Source organism: Ursus arctos, unplaced genomic scaffold (genome assembly GCF_023065955.2).
Source record: "Ursus arctos isolate Adak ecotype North America unplaced genomic scaffold, UrsArc2.0 scaffold_6, whole genome shotgun sequence".
Lineage (NCBI taxonomy): Eukaryota > Metazoa > Chordata > Mammalia > Carnivora > Ursidae > Ursus > Ursus arctos.
The window spans coordinates 23,228,330-23,250,682 of NW_026623078.1; the positions used below are offsets into that span (position 1 = coordinate 23,228,330).

A 22,353-nucleotide genomic window follows, 5' to 3' on the forward strand; every position below is an offset into this window, starting at 1 on the left:
ATCTATTCTACGGATATACTAACCCAACACTATTTGTAATAGCAAAAGATTACAATCGAAACACTGGCTAAATAAATGGTGGAACGTTAATATAATCCTGTGAAGCTGGGGGGGGGAAGCTGCTTTATACACAGATACAGAATAATTTCTAAGATACACTTTAAGTGAAAAAACTAAGGTACCAGGCATTTTATTACCACGTGTATGGGGAGAAAATATGAAAAAGTTTGTAAATTTACAGAATATTCTTGATGGGCACACAGAAATAGTAACAATGGGTATCCCTGGTGAGGAAAACCAGGTTCAATGGTTCAAAGATAAAGTCACTTTTCACTGTATACCTACTGTGAACACTTACAAAATTTAAAGTGTAGGGGACCTGGCTGGCTCAGTCAGGAGAACCTGTGACTCTTGATCTCAGGGTTGTGAGCTTAAGCCCCACGCTGGGTGTAGAGCTTACTTTAAAAAAAAGAAAAGAAAAAAATTTTAAATGTATACTTCTTACCAACTGAAACAAAAGAAAACATATGAGAATAAATCGAAATGTTTAGTTATTCATAGTTTATGTTGTAGGATGACACAGGACTTGTTTTTTTTTTACGCATTTCTATAACATACTGAGCTTTTTTTCATAAGATATATTTTTTAAAAAAATCTTATTTATTTGACAGAGAAGGAGAGAACACAAGCAAGGGGAGTGGCAGCGGGAGAGGGAGAAGCAGGCTCCCTGCTGAACAAAGAGCCCGATGCGGAACTCGATCCCAGGACCCCCGGATAATGACCTGAGCTGAAGGCAGATGCTAACCCTAAGCCTCCCAGGCATCCCCATAATAAAATATTTTATTTTTTTATTTTAAATTTAAAAAAAAAGATTTTTATTTATTTGAGAGAGAAAGAGAGAGCACAAGCGCAGGGGGAGGGAAAAGCAGACTCCCCGCCGAGCAGGAAGCCTGACGTGGGGCTCCATCCCAGGACCCTGAGATCATGACCTGAGCAGAAGGCAAACGCTTAACCAGCCACCCAGGTGCCCCATAATAAAATATTTTAAAGGAGGGATAGTATAAAGGAGGAAATTCCAGATAAGAAAGAATACGAGCAAAGATTTAGAGGGTAGGATGAATACAAAATACTTCGGTTATAATAAATAGATAAGACTAAATAAAGCAGACATTTTCGAACAGTGAGCTAAACCACCGTGCCTCCCATATAGAAAGCCTGTAATAATGCCACAGAATAGACGAAAGACTACGTTGGTAGCTAAACTCTCATGACATTTTTGGTGCTAGACAAAGCAGTCTAAACTAAGCCAGAGTCCTTTGTTGACATCACAGCAGAAAATGACAAAAATACTGTTAAGGTTAATCTGATAGATTAGAATGTGGCTACCCTAGAAGTAAAAGTAGCCAATTTCTGGCCCAGATATGTTATCTGTGGCATAGGTAGTATTTTAAGGGTCTGGAACAGCCACGATGTCCAGAAGCTCAGCATTGTTAAAAGCCCACAACCCATGTGGCAAACACGGTTTCCCTCTTTAGACAGGCCAGAGGCTCTACGTGTGTCTTCCTTTGTTGTGGCCTAACCAGACTGACTTCTCTCACGTACCTGACTTTTCTGGTGTCCAGACAGAGTTTCTGATTGCTAAGAGACCCCTGAGGTAAGTCACTTGATGTGATTCAGGCGTGAGGGTCTGGATGGGAATGGTGGTGGTAGAAGTGGAAAGGCCCAGCAGTAGGACCCGAGATGCAGCCTGCCTTGTGAGAGTGCAGGGACTCGGGAGCCAGACTGCCCAGGTTGGAGTCCTGGCTTCACCCTTTACTAGCTCTGTCACCTGGGACTCACGAGCTACTATTTCTCTGCCTCATTTTCCCCATCTGTCAAATGGAGACACAAAAGTACCTACCTATGGTTGTTAAGGGTTCAAGGACTAAGTATTTGTAAAGCACTTAGCATGGTCCTGACACAGATTTAGTTTTCAAGTCCACTGCATGCCTACCATGAGCTTGGTTCTGAGAGAAAGAAAAAGTCGCAGACTTTGTATCTGACAGGTATGGTGAGGGAAAGGGGAGCTATCAAAGATGACGGTATGTGGCGATTTAGAAATTATCGACACGAAGGTAACTGAAATCCTGCCAACAGATGAATTCTTCAAGGGGCATGCAGATAAGAATCAAACACCCGTGAACTAACCCTCAAAAAATACCCTCGATTGGACAAAGAAAGTCGAGGAGCTAGATAAAGAGTGTTTACAAAGGTATAGTGTCTCACTTGGAATTGAGCACAAGGTATAGTGTCTCACTATTCTTGAGCACAAGAATAGAATTGTGTCAAACTTCCAGTAACAGTAATTCCATCTTACACTTGTAAGATTTTAGTTTCAAGTTACTCGTGACAATCTCACTGGGTCAAATAATGATCCCATTAAGTAGAAGAATTATCTCCATTCCATTAATGAAGAAAAACCTCAGAGACTACATTATTACCTAAAATTACATAGCTGGTAAGTTATAAAACAGGAAATTGAAACAATAAATAAATAAACAGATAAATAAATAAATGAATAAATTTCTCCTGTAACAATTCTATAAGAATCAGAATATTATAAGTTAACCTTAACTTCATTCAACAGAGCAAGTATTATGCTCCTCTCCCACTTTTCTGAAAAACAAAAACCAAATGACAAAGCAAATGAAGAAACTTGCTAAATACCAATAAATCAGAAACAAACATGCCAGAAAAAAAAAACAACTGACATCTTCCCTATTCGCTCAACAAGTTAACTAGTACCTGCCATTTATTTTTACTGATTCAAGAAAAATTCTTTGTTCATCCTCCTAAAAAAATCTTTACGCAGTTACTACTATCCAGTCACAGCTACAGACTCTCTCGGTTCTCAGAGCTAAGTTGGGAGGAAATACTGGTAAATATAATTTCCATCTAATGTGATAAACGCTACAACAAGTGTATGTACAGGAGCAGCTGATCCAAACCCAGGGAGAGGCAGGTGTGCTGGGAAGGAGATGAAGGGAAGATGCATGGGAATGAGTCGGGTAATGCACCTGCAGGGAGCCAGGAGAAGGTGCCAGGCAGTGTGGATACGAACAGGCTCAAGAGTAATCAATAATGCTTATACCACAAAAATGCAATATCCATTCAATTTTAATTATGTTACCTTTTATTATTTTACAATATATTTCAAAAAATGCCTTTACAGTTGCCTTAACTGCTCTATAAGACCTGGAATAAAAGAACACTTAGAATTAGAACACACAGACGTCAAGCTGTAATACCTACTTGTACTGAATCAGTACTACCAAAGAGATGTAGTTTTTTAAATAGGCAGATGTGTGGCAATGCAAAATAAAATACAAACTTGTTAAACAGTAAACTTTGTTTTAATGGCTATAGAAAGGAGGTGGTTTTGTTTTCGTTTTTCAACACATCTGGTTCTGGCAGCAAGTTGTATTATGCATTTAAAGCGATACATGCCCCGAAAGCTTCTATTTTCAGTTGTGCGTGGCATCTGAATTGGAGCCCAGACACAGGAAGAACATTGTTCCCGAGCCCCTCACTACCCCTCCCTCCAGAAGGTCGTGAACTCAAGATTCTTGTTGGTGAAGTATTTTACAATTTTTTTTTTTCCAGTGACACTGGGTGCTTTTAATTTTCTCTAAATGAGAAGCGATGAAAATGCAAGGAAACCCTCCAGGGTCCAATTTTCACTTCACATTCTCCACAAGCAACAAAATAGTAGCTCTACATGTTGATGAAAAAGAATTCCAATTTCTCCATATTAGTTTCTTAATCACATTAGCACTATAATTTATCTGGATTTCCAAAAGGAAAATTTTAGTTGCCAAATATTTCAGGAATTTAACAAAGCATTACATATACGTAAATTAGTTCTTATTTACCAAAAAAATATATATGTATATATATTTATATATATTTATCTTACCTTCACTGAAGTTCTTTTTTTCTGGCTGGACATGAGAACAAGATTAAGTGGACCAATGCTGGCTTTTTTTCTTTATAAGCAATAATTTGAGTCTGTTTCTTTTCACTCAGTATGATTGCATGTTCATAATAAATTCACAAAAGGCAATACAAGGAAACACGTACTGAGCAGGCATCTGCCAAGCAATTCATGTTTAAGGTCAGACTCTACCCAATGGCACTATGGCATTACAGGCATTCAATTTTTGTTTTCTTTTTTCAAGTTTGTCGGTTCTTTACTATTTTTTTTTTTTCCTAGCAAAGGATGGTATACGATCACAAAGTAAGGCCGAGACCATTTAGAGTTGCTCCCAGTATTATGTTGCACGGAACTCGTGAGAGCTGATACAAACCAAACTGAACAATATTCAACTGGAGCCACATCTGATCACATTCAAATAGTCTCCAATAGTACTTTGCTAATATACACGTTTCCTTCTTCTCGGCTGATTTTGTGTTGATCTTATTAAAATTACAACAAATAAGATTGCAAAGTTTTTGTAGACTTGTAGTTTTAGGGGACTGCTATGTTCATAGGGATATATTTTAATTCACAAAATGTCTCTATAGTAATGTTCTTTCTATAAACATGGTTGGCAAAATAAAAAAGGCACAAGAGAGGGATAATGAGAAATGGTTTTAACTTTCAGTGAAGGATACCAAAGCAAGTATCTTTCACGAAGAAAAGCAGAGAAAAATTCAGTAATTCATGCACAACTTGGGCTAAACAAAAACAAAAACAAAAAAACCCAAAACTTCTCTTCAGATAGGTCCTGAGGCTTGAGGAGAAAACAAGTTTTCCTAATCACGTGCTTCATGTAAAATAAAATGTAAAGCTGCACATACACATGTTTGGTTTAATAGTGGACCCATGTTTTTTGAAAAGTGAGGCAATTAAAGGAAAACAAAACCAAAATACCTTCATAAACAAAGAACTCCACCTGTAGCCTCTGTCCTTTTTACCACTGAGTGGGGCAAAATGTCCAACAAAATGTAAATGCAGCATACGCAATCATGTAATCTAAAAACTTTTCATGATAACTTATTGCAAATTGCACTTGACAGTTCACCACAACAATGGAAAACTGGCCCCTTGTTGGTTCACGCAGTCCTCGAGACCCACAGTGAAGTCACCAGTAAAAGGATCTGGATAAAAAGTTTGCAGCTGTGCTCAGCCAGCTAGCTCCACCCTCTGGGTGGGAGCCGACCCGGGACACTGCTTTGTCTTGCTCCTTTGTGGGACTCTCATCCTCGGGCAGGTAGTCGGGCAGTTCTGTGTTCTGTTCTACTTCCACAGGCGTATCTTGGAATGGCACCAGCATCTGATACAGAGAACATGTGAAGAGTTATTACAAAATCACCATAAAGGACACAGATATATATGTCTTAAGTTAAAGGTCAACTTTACTCCTCATTCTAATCACCATATATATTCTCAGGGGCTATATTCCTTTAAAAATCTTCCCCTTACATGAAGGTAGGCCCAACTGCTAAGCACAGAAAGGCAGAAATACACATGAAAACTAAGATGCTTTTCTCCTGAGGCTCCAGGAATAAATGTGCAATTCCTGTCTATTTAAAGAAAACAAAAGCAAGTATCGGGCTACTGCGGGCCCCTGAAGGGCCACTGAAACTTGTTTCTATGGCAAGACAAATAAGCTAAAGCAATACAGACTTGTTTTCCCCATCACAAAGCTAGTAGCAAAAGTAGCAAAAGTAGTAAGAGGCAAAGACTTTCACTGTATTTACCTATCCCCGGTGGGAACAGACCTTTATTTTTTGGATTGACAAAACTAAGGTTAGAAAGAAGTATTAAAAACCAACACAGGGAAACTAGATACCTTTTATTTCCATATAAAATTAGGAAGCTGTTTCCACGGAGATAAAGAACAGACTCTGAAATCCACAAAATATAAGAGCAGACTTTGAAATCTACAAAAGATCTCTCTTTGAAAGAGTTAACTGTTAGCCAAGAAACATGTAATCTGACCCAACCACACTCCTGTGTATTTGGCAACTAACAGCCTGAAAATACTATCAACCTGCTAGGCATAAAGAATAATCAAGAGTCAGTTAGGTATAAAGAAAACTACATAAAGCATTTACCTCTTCTCCACTTTCACTTTTCACAACTTGCTGAGCCTTCATAACCTTGGTTGATGCTATCGCTGATGCCAAAGCCTAGGCCAGGATTAAAAGGAACAATTTTGAACACTGATTTGTTTCCCTATAACCTCAAGCATTCAGACATTTAAAATACTTACCTCTGCTTTCAAATCTGAACGGATCCGCACCACACATCTTTGAACAGCCATTTGAAAAGTAAAGCTAATGACACCTTTAATTTTTAACAAAGCCTCTTCACAGAGATTTCTCCGAGACTGAAAAGGTAAAAAAAAAACCAACAAATTATTATTAAAATTGGCAAAATAATAAAAAGAAACAAATCAACTCAAACCACACTGAGGGGGAGGGGGTAGCAACGTCTCTATTCCAGTTCTACCAACTCATTCTTGAGGACAGGGGTGGTGTTTAGTCAAGTTTATTAAATTTTATAAGATCAACAGACTAATAATTCCTGATGGATTTTTTCAAACTTCATTACTAATACTTAGTTTTAATAATTTTTATCAGAAATAAGTTAGCCAGTATTAATTTAAATCTTAATGCAAAAGGAATGGAAGAACAATACAGAAAAAAAATGCTGAAAAACAAAGCTAGGTTCCTCTAGCTCAAGGGTGAGCAAACTACAGTCCACCAGCTGTTTTTACTGGCACACAGCGCACACATCTGTTTACTTACTGTCTGAGGCTCGGTTCGCACTACAGCAGAGTTAGTGGTTGTAACAGAGGCCATATGCCCTGCCGAATCTAAAATATGTACTATCTGGCCCTTTAAAGAAAAGGTCTGCGGATCCACACTCTAGCTTAAAAATCTCTGAGGATAATTCTTACAGACTGATGTTAGAATTAGTGAGTGTTCAGTGTTTGAGTCACTACTTTTATAGTACTTGGTATTTATAAATATCACTGCATCCTTCATTTCTGGCATTCTCAATGGCTACCACTGCATTCTCAAGGGTTATTAATACCCTCTTTTTAGTTCTCATTTTCCTCTGACAACACAATAAAACATACCCCCTTCAATGTTAAATTAGTAAATAAGGACACTAACGTTATTCCAACCATTTTCTGTATGTTCAAATACAGAAAAGTATAAACATATTAAGAAGATAGTAAAAAGACCCAAATCAAACTTCGAGAAATAAAATAAGGGGTGGCTGGCTGCAGAGCATGCAATCCCTGATTTCAGGGTCCTGAGTTCAAGCCCCACGTTGGGCATGGAACCTAATTAAAATAAAATAATAAAATAATAAAATAAAACAATGTCTATGGTAAAAAAAAAATACAGTGAATGAAATTAGCGGGAAATTAAACACTTACAAAAGAAAAATTTGGCAAATATAGCAACAGAAACTATCCAAAATGAAACAGAAGAAAAAAAGAATTGAGGAAAAAAATGAGCAGAGTATCAGTGAGGTGTGAGACTTCACATGGTTGAATATATGTAACAGGAATCCCTGAAAGACCAAGGGGAAAGGGGGACAGAAACAATATTTGAAGAAATAATGGAAAAAAATTGTCCAAATTTGCTGCATAATATAAACCTAGAGATCCAAGAAGCTGAATAAACATGAAGAAAATTATACCAAGGCACATTATAAACAAACTGATCAAAAGCAGTGATGAAAGAGAAACTCTTAGAAGCAGGCTGAGTGAGAAAAATAAGATATATTGCATATAGAAGAACGCAGGTAAGAATAACAGAATCCTCAACAGAAACAATGCAAGGAAGACAACAATGAAGGAATGTCTTCAAGTATGGTGTTAAAAAAAAAACAAACTCTGTCACTTAGAATTTCACACCTACTGAAAATAATCTTTCCAAAAAAAATACAGACTCTTCCAGACATACAAAACTGAAGGAGTTAGAGATTTCAATATCTGACTTTCAAAAATGAACAGAATTGGGGCGCCTGGGTGGCGCAGTCGTTAAGTGTCTGCCTTTGGCCCAGGATGTGATCCCGGCATTATGGGATTGAGCCCCACATCAGGCTTCTCCGCTGGGAGCCTGCTTCTTCCTCTCCCACTCCCCCTGCTTGTGTTCCTTCTCTCACTGGCTGTCTTTATCTCTGTCGAATAAATAAATAAAATCTTTAAAAAAAAAAATGAACAGAATAGGTAGACAGAAGATGAGCAAGGAAAATAATACTTAAAGAACAGTATAAACCAACCATACTCAACAGACACTTAGAATATTCCAAACAACAGTGCATACATTCTCAGGGACACATGGAACATTCTCCAGGATAGACCACGGTAGGCAATGAAATAAGCCTCAATAAACTGAAAAGGACTGAAATCATTCAATGCTGTCAAATCACATGAAACGAAATTAGAAATTAGTAACAGAAGGAAATTTGGAAAATTCAGAATACATGGAAATAAAACAACTCCTAAATAATAACCAATGTGTCAAAGAAATCACAAGAAAATTTAGAAAATACTTTGAGATGAATAAAATGAAAATGCCACATACCAAATCTGATGGCATACAGAGAAAGTACTGCTTAAATAAAAACTTGTAAGCTATAATAACTACATTAAAATAGAAGAAAATCTCAAATCAGTAACCTAAATTTCCATTTTAAGAAAGCCCAGAGCAAGCAGAAGGAGGAAATAATAAAGATTATGGCAGGGAAAAAAGAAATAGAGAAAAGGGAAAAAAAAATAGGAAAAAAAAATCAGTGAAACTAAAAGTTGGTTCTTTGAAAAGATCAATAAAACTGATAAACCTTGTAGCTAGACTACGAAAAAAAGAGAAAGAAGATGCAAATTACTACACTCAGGAATAAAAGACAGGACATTATGACCAATCTGACTGAAACAAAAGGATTATAAGTGAATATTATGAACAACACATTATGCCGACACATTAGATAACCTCAATGAAATGGACAAATTCATAAAAAAATAAAATTACCAAAACTGACTCTAGGAAAAAATAATAGACCTGTAACAGGTAAAGAGATTAAATTAAAAACAGAAAATATCCCACAAAGAAAGCTCTGGACCAAATGGTTTCACTTGTTAACTCTACCAAACGTAGAATAATCAACAGCAGTCTTTCACAAACTCATCCAGACACTTCCCAACTCAGTTTATGAAGACAGTATCATCCTGATACCAAAACCAGAAAAAGATACCACATGAAAGAAAACTGTAAATAAAACTATAAAATACCCTATATGAAGATTCACACAAAATACCTCAACAGAATCCCAGCAAGCTGAATCCAACAGCCTGTTAAAAGGACTATACACCATGACCAACTGGGATTTACTCTAGGACTGAAAGGTTGATTCAATATATGAAAATCACCAGGATGCCTGGGTGGCTCAGTTGGTTAAGTGTCTGCCTTCAGCTCAGGGTCCTGGGATCAAGCCCTGCATCAGGCTCCTTGCCCAGCGGGGAGCCTGCTTCTCCCTCTGCCTGCTGCCTCCCCTGCTTGTGCTCTCTCTCTCTGACAAAAAATAAATAAAATCTTAAAAAAAATATATGAAAATCACCAAAGTAAAACATGATACTAATAGAATTCAACAACGAAAAGACAAACGATTTAAAAATAGACAACAGGCATTTCTCCAAAAGAGAAAATACAGGATAAATTAAAGATACATACAATAAACACTAAATCAACCACTGAAAAATGGCCAATAAGCACATGAAAAGATACTCAACATCATAGTCACTAGGGAAATTCAAATTAACACCACAATAAAACAACAACAAAAAACAAGAACAAAGAAACCCCACAATAAGATACCGCTTCATATCCACTAGGATAGCTATTAAACAACAGAAATGTATGTTGACAAGGCTGTGGAGAAAGTGACCCCTCATATGCTGCTGATGGGAATGTAAAATGGTGCAGCCACTGTAGAAAACACTTTGGCAATTGCTCAAAAAGCTAAACGAGGTTAATGTATCATCCAGCAACTCTACCATAGGAACATATCCAAGAGACCCGAGGACATAAATCCACAAAAACTTATACACCAGTGTTCACAGCAGAATGATTCATAACAGCCAAAAAGTGGAAACAACCCAGATGTCCATCAATTGATGAATGAATAAACAAAATAGAGGACATCCATACAATGGAATATTATAAAGAGGAAAGATGTACTGACACATGCCACAGTAGGGATGAACCTTGGAAACATTATGCTAAAGTGAAAGCCAGGCATGAAAAGTCACACAGCCTATCATTCCATTTATATGAAATGTCCAGAAGAGGCAATTCCAGAGACACAAAAAGTAAATTAGAGGTTATCAGGGGCAGGATTAGTGACTGCTGACGGGTATGAGGCTTCCTTTTGGAAGGAACTGTTCTGGAATTAGGCTATGGGGATGGCTGCACATCCCTGTAAATACACTAAAAGCACGGACTTGTACACTTCAAAATGGTGTATTAATAGTATGTGAGTTCTATTTCAATTAAAAAAACCTGAAAGAATTCATTGCCAGCAGATCTGTACCACTGTAAGAAATGTTAACAGAAGGACAATGAAATCAGATGAAAACCCAAAATTTACACAAAAGAATAAAGAGCCCTGGAAATGGCAAAAATGGACGTGGACAGAAAATACATTTTTCTTATTTTAAAATGTCTTAAAAGAGACTGATTTTTTTGAAATCATAGAGACAGAAAGTGAAATAGTGGTTGCCAGGGGCTGGGGGGAAGGATGAAAGGGGAGTCATTGTGTAATGAGTACAGTTTTAGGTTTTACAAGACAAAAAACTGTACATTCGTAAGAAGTATAGAGGTGATGGTTACACAACCTTATGAATGTACTTAATACCACTGAACTGTATACCTAACAATGGTTGCGACAGTAAATTTTATACTTATCCGTATTTTATAATTAAAAAAAATTTTAAAAATAGACTACTTAAAGTAATAACAATACATTTGGGGTTTATAACATAGGTGGAGTAAAACATGTGACAACTGCAAAGAGGCAAAGAAAGGGGAAATGGAAGTATAATGTTCTAAATGTCCTACACTATTTATGAAGTGATATAATATTAATTGAAGCTGCACTATAGTAGAATTAAAAATATATAAAATAAACCCTAAATCAACCAACAAAAAGGAAGGTGACCTGTAGCTAATAAGCCAACAAAGGAAATAAAATGAAATCATAAAAAACATTCAATTAGTCCGAAATGCAGAAAAAGGAAAAAGGAAAAATGAACTGAAGGGACAAACAGAAAGCGATTAGCAAGGGGCACCTGGCTGGCTCCCTTGGAGGAGCGTGCAACTTTTCATCTCTGAGTCGTGAGTCTGAGCCCCATGGTGGGCGCAGAGATTACTTAAATAAATAATTACATAAACCTTAAAAAAAAATAAAAAAAGAAAGCAATTAGTAAGATAGTTGTTTTAACACTAACCACATTAATAATTCTATCAAAGATAAATGACCTCAACACTCCATCTAAAAGGCAGAAATTTTCAGAACGGATTAAAAGGCAAGGCCCAACTATATAGTGCCTATAAGAAATCTTGAACTACAGATATGAATAGATGATACACACTCATCAAAAGCAAGCAAAAGAAGCTAAAATTAAAAGCAGATAAGGTAGGGATGCCTGGGGGGCTCAGTTGGTTAAGTGTCTGCCTTCGGCTCAGGTCATGATCCCAGGGTCCTAGAACCGGGTCCCTTGCTCAGTGGGGAGCCTGCTTCCCCCGCTTGTGTTCTCTCTCCCTCACAAATAAATAAAATAAAATCTTAAAAAAAAAAAAAAAGTAGACAAGGTAGAATGAGTTCAGAAGAAACTATCCTGTAGGACTATTAAAGCATTCTAATATCACAATATATTAAAATGCTACGCTATATTCAGTATTACTATATTCCTATACTATACTACACTCTAAAAAATTGTGTACAGGGGCGCCTGGGTGGCTCAGTCATTAAGCGTCTGCCTTCGGCTCAGGGCATGATCCCGGCATTCTGGGATCGAGCCCCACATCCGGCTCCTCTGTTGGAAGCCCGCTTCTTCCTCTCCCACTCCCCCTGCTTGTGTTCCTTCTCTCACTGGCTGTCTCTATCTCTGTCAAATAAATAAAAACTCTTAAAAATAAAAAAATAAAAAAAAATAAAAAATTGTGTACAACTGGTATTACTTCTTCCTTAAGTGTTTGGTAGAATTCACCAGTGAAGCCATGTGGGACAAAAGTTTTCTTTATGGGAAGGTTTTTAATTACAAAATCAATTTCTTTAATAGATATTGAGCTATTCAAGTTATCTATTTCCTCTTGAATAAACCTTGGTTGTGTTTTTCAAGAAATTTTCCCATTTCATCTATATTATCAAATTTATTGGCATAGTTATTTAAAATATTCATTTATTTTCCTTTTAATGTCTATAGGGTCTATAGTGATGTTTTCTTTCTCTTATTTCTGGTATTGATAATTTGTGACTTTTATTCTTGAATGGTTTGGCTACAAGTTTATCAATTTTATTGATCATGTTGAAGTATCAGCTCTTGATTTCATTGGTTTTTCTCTATTGTTTTTCATTTCACTGATTTGTTTTGTTTCTTCTGCTTACTGTGGGTTTAATTTGTTCTTCTTTTTCTAGTTTCTTAAGGTAGAAGCTTAAGTCACTGAGAACTCTTCTCTCCTGTATACAAATATTTAGCCATTTGGTGCTGTTGAATTACCCTCCAAGCACTGCTTCAGCAGCACCCCACAAATTCTGATATCGCATTTTCATTTTTATTCAGTTTAAAATGCTTTATAATTTCTCTTTTGATTTCATCATTGACTCATAGATTATTTTAGAAATACATTATTTAGCCTCCAAAATATTTGGGGGTTTTCCAAATAACTTTGTTTCTGATTTCTAATTTGCTTTTCCTTATGCTCAGAGAACATACTTTGCATAGTTCTTTTAAATTTATTAAGACTTGTTCTAATCGTCCACAATAAGGTCTACCTTGGTAAATACTTCACATGTGAAAAGAATGAATATTATCTTGTTACTGGATAGGGTGGTCTATAAATATAGACTAGATTAAGTTGGTTGTTAGTGCTACTTGAGTCTTCTATATCCTTAACTGATTTTCTGTATACTTGTTCTATTAATTGACAGTGGTGCTGAAATCTCCAGATCAATAATTGTGGATTTGTCTATTTCTCCTATCATTTCTGTCAGTTTGGCTTCATATATTTTGAAGTTCTATTATTAGGACATAAATATTTAAAATTGTTGTGTGCTCTGATTAACTGACACCTTTAGAAAAATGCTCCTATGGGACTTATTCTTCAAGACTGCTGGCAAGTGTCACTGAAGAAACTATCCCCATCTTAACTACAGGGAGATCTGTTCCAAGACCCCCAGGGGATGCCTAAAACTGCAGAAAGTACCAAAACCTATATATATACTATGTTTTTTTCCTATATGTACATACGATAAGTTTATTTATAAATTAGGCTCAGTAAGAGATTAACAATAATGATTACTAAAATAGAACAATCATAACAATACTTTGTAATAAAAGTTATGTGAATGTGATCTCTCTCTCAAAATACCTTATCATATGATACTTACCCTCTCCTTGTGATGTGAGGTAATAAAATGCCTACATGATGAGATAAAGTAAATGACACAGACATTGTGACACAGCCTTAGGCTACTACTGACCTTCTGAAAGGTCAGAAGGAGGATCATCTGCTTCCCCACCCCATCTTATGAACCAATGTGTTTGTAAGTCTTACCGTGTCGTCAAGACCATCTATGTGCAAAACCACTGTTTTGGCACGTTTGTTTGTAGTTCCCAGAAAAAACTGAGCTTTCCTTCTACGTGAATTCATTTCATTGAAACTATCACCATCTGCCATATTGGAAGACTGAAGAATGTCATAAATTTCAGAAGCCAGCAGTTTTGTTTCTCCGGGAGTTGTCGTCCTTGAAAAGAAACACATATAAATTAATTAGTCTTGTCACTTCTATTGATGCTGTAATTTTATTCCTTGACTTTGCAGAGCCTTGTTTTTACATTCTGAGGCTTTGTTCAATTGAAAGGAAACACCAGTGAATCCTAGAATAATCAACAACATAGAAAAAGCACCTAGTTGATCATAAGGTCTTCTAATTTCATTTCATTTTTATTTATTTTTTTCTTAAAGATTTTATTTTATTATATATATAGACAGAGTGTGCACATGTGTGTGTTGGGGGGGGAACAGAGGGGAGGAAGAGGGAGGGGGAAAGAATCTCCAGCAGACTCCTGGCTGAGTGCTGAGACCAACATAGGGCTCAATCCCACGACCTGAGCAGAAACCAAGAGTCTGACGCTTAATGACTGAGCTACCCAGGTGCCCCAAGGTCTTCTAATTTCATTTTAAATCCATGGTTCACTTAAGATTCAAAACTTATCACTATAACAGAACAGCATATTTAATCAAAATCATTAATTAAACAGGCAATCAACTAAAAAGATTAGGATACAACCTGTCCCTGAATTCATACTAAAATAATTTGAAAGCACCTTGACCTTCAAGAAGGTGTAACACATAAAAATCCAAAAGGAGAAAACAAATTAGGAGAGGATTATTCATATCAGAGTTATTTCAATGAGGAGATTTCTTAATAAATTCAAACTGACTGTTTCTTAATTTACATTGTTTACATATCTTTTACAAAGCTTGTATGTATTATGAAACCACAACTAAAACAAAAGTTTTCATTCTTGAACTTTTAAATCCTATGATAGCTCCTCATATAAACATCTAGTAACATTTTGTCCACAGACTTTCTGCATGGATGGAAATGTTCTAGAGCTGCACTGTCCACTCACCACATATGGCTACTGAGCAACCACAACTAAAAAAATGAGTTTACTCTGAATTAAATTTAAATCGCCACATGTGGCAAATGTCTACCATAATGGTCAGCACAGATCTAATGCTTTTTATAGTTAAACTCAATAAACAGAAAATACACATAGGTGTAAAAAATAACCCTCATTTCACTTATAGATAAGCTCAATCAAGTCCAAACCTTATACATTTGAGGCCTTTAAATCTACCCCATTCAGGGGCGCCTGAATTTTGAAGGGTGGCTCAGTCGTTAAGTGTCTGCCTTTGGCTCAGGGCATGATCCCAGGGTCCTGGGATCGAGCCCCACATCAGGCTCCTCTGCTGGGAGCCTGCTTCTTCCCCTCCCACTCCCCCTGCTTGTGTTCCCTCTCTCGCTGGCTGTCTCTCTGTCAAATAAATAAATAAAATCTTTTAAAAAAAAAATTAAAAAAGGAAAGAATCTATCCCCATTCAGCTCTACCAATATCAGCTCATTTTGTCTTTTTATGAATGCCTTTTATAGACGCCTTTTCCTCAACCAAAAGAGCTTTACCTAGACCATTAGCTTTCAAACTCTTTCCTCCCTTGAAGGCTCAACCTCAATTACCATCTTCTTTGTGAAGCTTCCTCACCCCAATAATCCATTCCTCCCTCTCCATTTAAAGTACTATGCTGGGGCACCTGGGTGGCTCAGTTGGTAAAGCATCCCACTCTTGGTTTCGGCTCAGGTCATGAACTCAGCGTCATGAGATCAAACCCCGTGTTGGGTTCTGCACACAGCGAGGAGTCTGCTCGAGATTCTCTCTCCCTCCCCCTCGCACTCTCTAAAATAAATAAATAAAATATTTTCAAAAATCATAAAATATTATACTTGTACTTATACCAGTGATCTTAATTTTCTATTTTTTTCTCTTCAAGAATGGGGATGTATTCTCTCCAGAGGGCCTCACTAAACTTTTTACAACCCATTTGTTTACTCAATGAGCAGAACACTTCAATTTCTGATATTCAAACTATAAATCTAGCAACACAGAGCTTCAGGTCCACGGGTACTTATCTGGCAATTTTCCAGGCACTCAATTTATTATCCCCACTGCTTTTCTGGGTTACTGTTGGCCACAGAGATCAATTACTTTGAATGATTTTGGCTGTGTATTGCAAGAGGCTATCAAAAAGACTATTTTGAGGGGGGAGATGTCTCAGCACTCTTCTGATAGCTGTTCTGCAGAACGGAAAAGGTCACTGAAGCTCTGAGATATTTTAAATATTAGCCAACCACAAGTTGTAAAGAGTATGAGGTCAGTAGTTAGAGATACTCATGAATTTAGGAGGAAAAAAACAAATGTCTTTGCTACCCCTTTCCACCACCAATACTGTTTTTAAGTGTTTGCATCAAATAAAAAAATAATCATCACAACACATAACAGAAGACGTAACTAATGACCTTCCCATAAAAAATTTTAAAATGCATACATTATTTCAAAAACTCTGTTTCCTGATGAACCAGTAGTGAGCAAAAAATATTAAAATTAAATTATTATCTTCCTGTTCTGCAGAATAAGAACTGTAACAGTAGCTCTAAACCACAAAGGGTTACTAATGCCTTAGAGAATCTGGTGTAAAATTCAAGAATGTTTCACAAAAAATGCAAATACAGAAATTTTCCACATCAATTTCAGTAAATTTATGTACCTATCCATGCCATCTATCTTATATCAACCTCAAAAAACACAGATGGTTTAACATTGTTTAAACTGATCTAGAATTGGAGGAGGTTAATAGGAGAAGAGCAATGTAGCAATGCATCCAATGTTGGAAAAAATTCAATAAAGTGAAAACTGCTGGTAAGACTATAATTGGTACTATTTGAAAAAAATTAACAGTGATAAGAAGACACAAAAATATCTATACTCTTTGATTCTGTAATTCTTCTATTGGAACTTGTTAAAATAATCCACAAAATAAAAGTAATCCAAAATATAAAAATAGCCTTTTATATAGTTAGGCAAAGAAATTTTAGAACAGTACTGCCACAAAACTTTCAGAGATGATGGAAACGTAGTTAACTAGTCACATGACTACTGAATACTTAGAATATGGCTGGTACAAGTGAAAAATTGGTTTTTAAATTTAATTTTAATTAATTTAAATTTAAACTGCCACATGTGGCTAACAACTACTATACTGGACAGAAGTTTTAGAAAAAAGGGAAGATTGCCTCTGCTGTCAGTTTCCTTAAGCTAATCCTCCTTTTCCTGGTTAATAACTGCTCCCACTTGTCTGACAAAACATTCCTCTAATGCCTTTTCTGACTGAGAGCCTGCAAAAGAAACTAGCTCTACAAGAAAACTATATACGTGACTCTTTCCACAATTCTCTGAAGGATATTATAGAGCTAGACTATTCCAGATTCACAGGTGTAAAGATAATCTGTTACATCTATTGGATTCCTTAGGACTTTGGGGCTTAATCCTCTCGTAAACCTATATTAGTGGTTTCCATATTAACAGCGACAGAGGGGAGAAAATACCATTTATTTATAAAAACAATTTGCAAAGGTAAGACATGTGCATTTACAATTGCCTATGCTGCTACAGCGGCTATTTGCACTAACTTTCAATTAGAAAATTAAGGATTTACAAAAAAAACCAAAACCAAAACCAAAACAAAACCACCCAAAAAACAAACAAAGCAAGTTAAGGATTTACAATAAACTATACTTTACCTATAGAGTCACACAGGGTATGCCTACTTAGATAAACAAAGCAATTATAGATGACAGATTAGAAAAATGGTTCTATGAGGGGGCGCCTGGGTGGCACAGCGGTTAAGCGCCTGCCTTCGGCCCAGGGCATGATCCCGGCGTTATGGGATCGAGCCCCACATCAGGCTCCTCCGCTATGAGCCTGCTTCTTCCTCTCCCACTCCCCCTGCTTGTGTTCCCTCTCTCGCTGGCTGTCTCTATCTCTGTCGAATAAATAAATAAAAAAATCTTTAAAAAAAAAAAAAGAAAAAGAAAAATGGTTCTATGAAATAAATACTCCCACCACCACCATTTTTAACTTCCTTATTTCTTAATTCCAAAATTTTATCATTTTCACCCAGTACTAAATTCCTTTCTGGAAGATTTTCCATTTCTACCTACTTAAAAACGGAAAGATTTTAAAAGGGTAACAAATCAAATCAATGTGATATTCTCACTGTTAAGTATGGTCTTCAGGTGTACCTCAAAGGACTAATTTTATTGCTACCCTTCCTACGAAGCAGTTAAGGGATCTATTTACAGACCCAGATCCCTCTTAAACTAAGTAAAATTTTGTCTTAAGCAAAATTAAATTTACAAAAGCATATAAGCAAACTGAATTACAAATGAAGTTATTACTTGATCTGAGCACTATGAACTATCTGTTCAATAAATCAATTATAAATAATTATTTCCTTATTTTTAAAAAATACGTTTAAAACCAAAAAAACCCAAGAGTATCTACATATTTAGAAGCTATCTTAGCCTTAAAAAAAAAAAAATTACTGGGGCGCCTGGGTGGCTCAGGTGGTTCAGCGTCTGCCTTCGTTTGGCTCAGGTCATGATCCTGGAGTCCTGGGATCGAGCCCCGCATCCAGCTCCCTGCTCAGCAGACAGTCTGCTTCTCCCTCTGCCCCTTACTCCGCTGGTGCTCCCTCTCTCTCTATCAAATAAATACATACAATCTTTAAAAAAAAATTTTAAAAATTAAAAAAGATTACTGTTCAGGGGCGCCTGGGTGGCACAGCGGTTAAGCGTCTGCCTTCGGCTCAGGGCGTGATCCCGGTGCTGTGGGATCGAGCCCCATATCAGGCTCCTTTGCTAGGAGCCTGCTTCTTCCTCTCCCACTCCCCCTGCTTGTGTTCCCTCTCTCACTGGCTGTCTCTATCTCTGTCAAATAAATAAATAAAATCTTTAAAAAAAAAGATTACTGTTCAAATACTATGATTCAAAACATTCGAAAAGAAAGTCTAGACTTTTATGAGTGTATTTGGCCATAAATGTAAGAGACTGTATAATTAAACAAGTATTAATTGCCCTAATCTTCTTAGACAAGTGCAAATGTAAAGACCTGATTAATAATACCCTGGATTTAGTTCAGTCTTTAAAATCTGACATCAGAAAAAAAGACTATCTTGAAAAGTTCTTTCATCTAAGTAATCGGAATTTTGCTCTCAGTAATTTACTATTCCATAATGAAGTGTATTGATTCCTCACCACTTTTTCTAATTAGTTACCCATACTGAAAAGGTTCACAATGTTATTCATAAAACACAACTAAAAGAACCTTGATCTTTATTATATATCAAAAATAATTTTAATTCTGAATATATTTCCTTATTGGTCATAAACACCAATTCACTCTTATTCTAGATGCTGCTAGTAACATTTTATATTGCTCATAAAGGCCAGCTACGACTTCCATATACTATAAAAAGTAATGAATATACTATTTCACTCTTAAAGACTTGCTATGGTCTTTTGAAAAACATCCTAACTTTTCCTTTTGGAATTGCTTTTGCTTTTTTTTTTTTTTCTCCCTGTGTTGTTTGCTAAGAAAGCGTGTTCTGGTAACACTTATGCAACCCAGAAAATTACCCTTCATTTTTCAATGCAAAAACAATCATAACTTAAAAAAAGGGTTCTAAGAAAGAAGTCAACAGCTCTGTTTAGGTAACATTGGAATCCAACGCAGGGAAACTATGATCCTTGAGCCAAAGCCGATTCGTTTATATACTAACTATGACTGTTTTGACCAAACAAGGGTAATTGCAACACAGACTGTATGTCGGGCAAAGTCTAAAATACTTACTATCTGGCTTCTCAAGGAAAATATTTGCCAATCTCTGTTCCAAATAATTACAAAAAGACACTGGAAAAAAAAAAAAAGCCTAACGACAGAGGATGTGGGATGTAACTGCAGCCATTAAGAATGATGCTGCAGGAAAATGGCTATATGGACGAATGCTCCTGATACATTAACTACTACTACTTTCCTTATGTTTTATGAGATATACTGGCATCAGATTTCTCACAAACAAAATCAAAATCAAGGGAAAATGGAGCAAAACGGCAACAAAATCTTCAAGAATCTCAATGAAACAAAAGGTGAGCCATGGATCTAGTCCAGTTGTCCTTCAAGTATTAAGGTTACAGAAAAAGAGTTTTAAATATGAAAGATGTCAAGAAATATTTAAGCCTGTCTTGAGCAATCTGCAAGACAATGAGCTTCAACCAACCAAGAGATGGCCAGGAAAACTTCTGCAAAAGGACAAAGCATTTTCTATATTTAAGTGTGGTTTGAAGGTTAAAACAAAGGTGGGACAGAGAATGAAATGTTCTGACAAGGCAGAAATAACCCAACTTAAAAAAAACGAGAGTCACCTGAAACTACCGTAACATTGTGTTCAACTATACTCAAAACAATTTTTTATAAAAGGAGAAGGGGGAAGAAAAGAGGAAAGAGTAGAAAAAGCTCAATGACTATGGAACACAAAATAGGTGGGAATCTAAAGATTACCATTAAGAATTAACAATCAAGATAGTGGAAGTTTAAATAAGAAAACAGACAACTTAGAATATTTTTAAAAAGTGAAAGTGCAAAAGCAACCACTATAACAATAACACAAATCTTTTTAAGCATCAGAAGAAATTTTCAAAGTGAACGAAGAAAACTACGCAGAAAAAGATACACAACTACTACAACGTAATATACGTGGTAACAATAACAAAAATGAATTAAGATTAAACGTATCAGTCACTCAAAAAAATACAAATGAGGGGCGCCTGAGTGGCTCAGTCCTTAAGTCTCTGCCTTCCGGTCAGGTCATGATCAGGGACCTGGGATCGAACTCTGCCTCGGGCTCCCTGCTCAACAGGAAGCCTACTTCTCCCTCTCCCAACCCCCCTGCTTGTGTTCCTCTCTCTTGCTGTCTGTCAAATGAATAAATAAAAAATCTTAAATAAACAAATAAATAAAAATGGATTTAGCTCACCAATTAAGAGAAAAAGATTTTCCATTTGGCTCACAAAACAAGACACAACTAAAACAAAGTGATTCAGAGATAAAGGAATTGGGCAAACACAGACCAGGCAAATAGAAACGACCATCACAGGGCTTGTGTACTGATACCAAATAACACAGAATTCCAGCTCCAAATCCAAGCACGAATGTGAGAAAGGGCACTTTTTCAACCCTAAAAGACATACTTCACAATGAATATACGTATGTTATGAATATGTTCGTACCACATAACAACATGTATGGAGAGTGAATGATAAAACAAATGGTAAAGTGGTGAAGTTAGGGAATCTAGGTATAAGGTATCTAGATACAGTTGCACGGCTTTTCCATAAGTCTGATATAGTTTCAATCCAAAGTTAAAAAAATATATATGTACAAATACATATTTAAAAGATAATCACATTATGGATTTTCTTCTTTTTTATATTTTCTAATTTTTATAAATAAACCATGTACTGCATACTTGCAATTAAGAGTTTAAAATCATTTTTAAAAAATAAAAGAACACAGGGACACCTGGGTGGCTCAGTCGGTTGAGCATCTGCCTTCAGCTCAGGTCACGATCCCAGGGTCCTGGGATTGAGTCCCACACTGGGCCGCCTGCTCAGTGGGGACTCTGCTTCTCCCTCTTCCGGTTGCTCCCCCGCTTATGCTGTCTCTCTGACAAATAAATAAAATCTTAATAAATAAGGAAAGAAAGGAAGAAAGAAAGAACGAACGAATGAACACGGGGGGGGGGGGGAAACACATAAGGAAATAACACAAAGAAATAAGGCACAAACTTTTCATCTAAGATTTTAACAAGAAGAATAGACCACCATTTATCATGGCACCTTTTCAAAATCTAGGATTTGGGGAAGTTCTCCAGATGAAATGAGATATTTTAAAGTTGAGATGCCACATTTTATTAAAGTGGCTTTATTTATAGTATACTTCATATTAGATATTCACAAGTACCTTTATAAAAATGCATCTTCTATCAGGAGTATTACTCCTGAAATACCAATTGCAATGTCTTCCAAATACCAATACCAAATCTTAAATCCTATTTTGATGTTCTCTTAAGCTGACATTTTGAAAAATTCTCTTCATAAAGGGATCCAGAACTAAAAAATAAAATGTAAAAGGATTCTAACCTCTAATGAAATGTTTTTATTTATGGAAGAGACTAAAATTAGAGCGTAATGTCAGATTTATTCCGAATGACAGAGAACTGAAGTTCTCTTCACAATTAGAGAACTGAAAGTAACAGTGATTCTGAAGTCAATCCAACTGTTGATCTGTAATCATCAATTTGACCTCAACACAAGTAAAACCTGCCGTTGGAATGCATGTTAAAACCTCAGCAAAATTCTGTAACAAAATAAAATATGGTGATTAAGGG

General features: G+C 36.3%; 1 protein-coding gene across 1 annotated transcript in view; it reads right to left on the reverse strand.

Moving 5' to 3' along the window:
- Window positions 1-3,154: 3,154 nt before the first annotated feature.
- ARMC1 (armadillo repeat containing 1) overlaps window positions 3,155-22,353 on the reverse strand; it is a 36,438-nt gene continuing 17,239 nt past the window's right edge. Inside the window, exons 4-7 of the mRNA XM_026516416.4 lie at window positions 13,840-14,029; window positions 6,258-6,374; window positions 6,100-6,174; window positions 3,155-5,315 (exon numbers count right to left, since the gene is read on the reverse strand). Coding sequence (XP_026372201.1) covers window positions 5,124-5,315; window positions 6,100-6,174; window positions 6,258-6,374; window positions 13,840-14,029 — 574 coding nt within the window. The 3' untranslated portion in view covers window positions 3,155-5,123. The remainder of the gene's footprint in view (window positions 5,316-6,099; window positions 6,175-6,257; window positions 6,375-13,839; window positions 14,030-22,353) is intronic.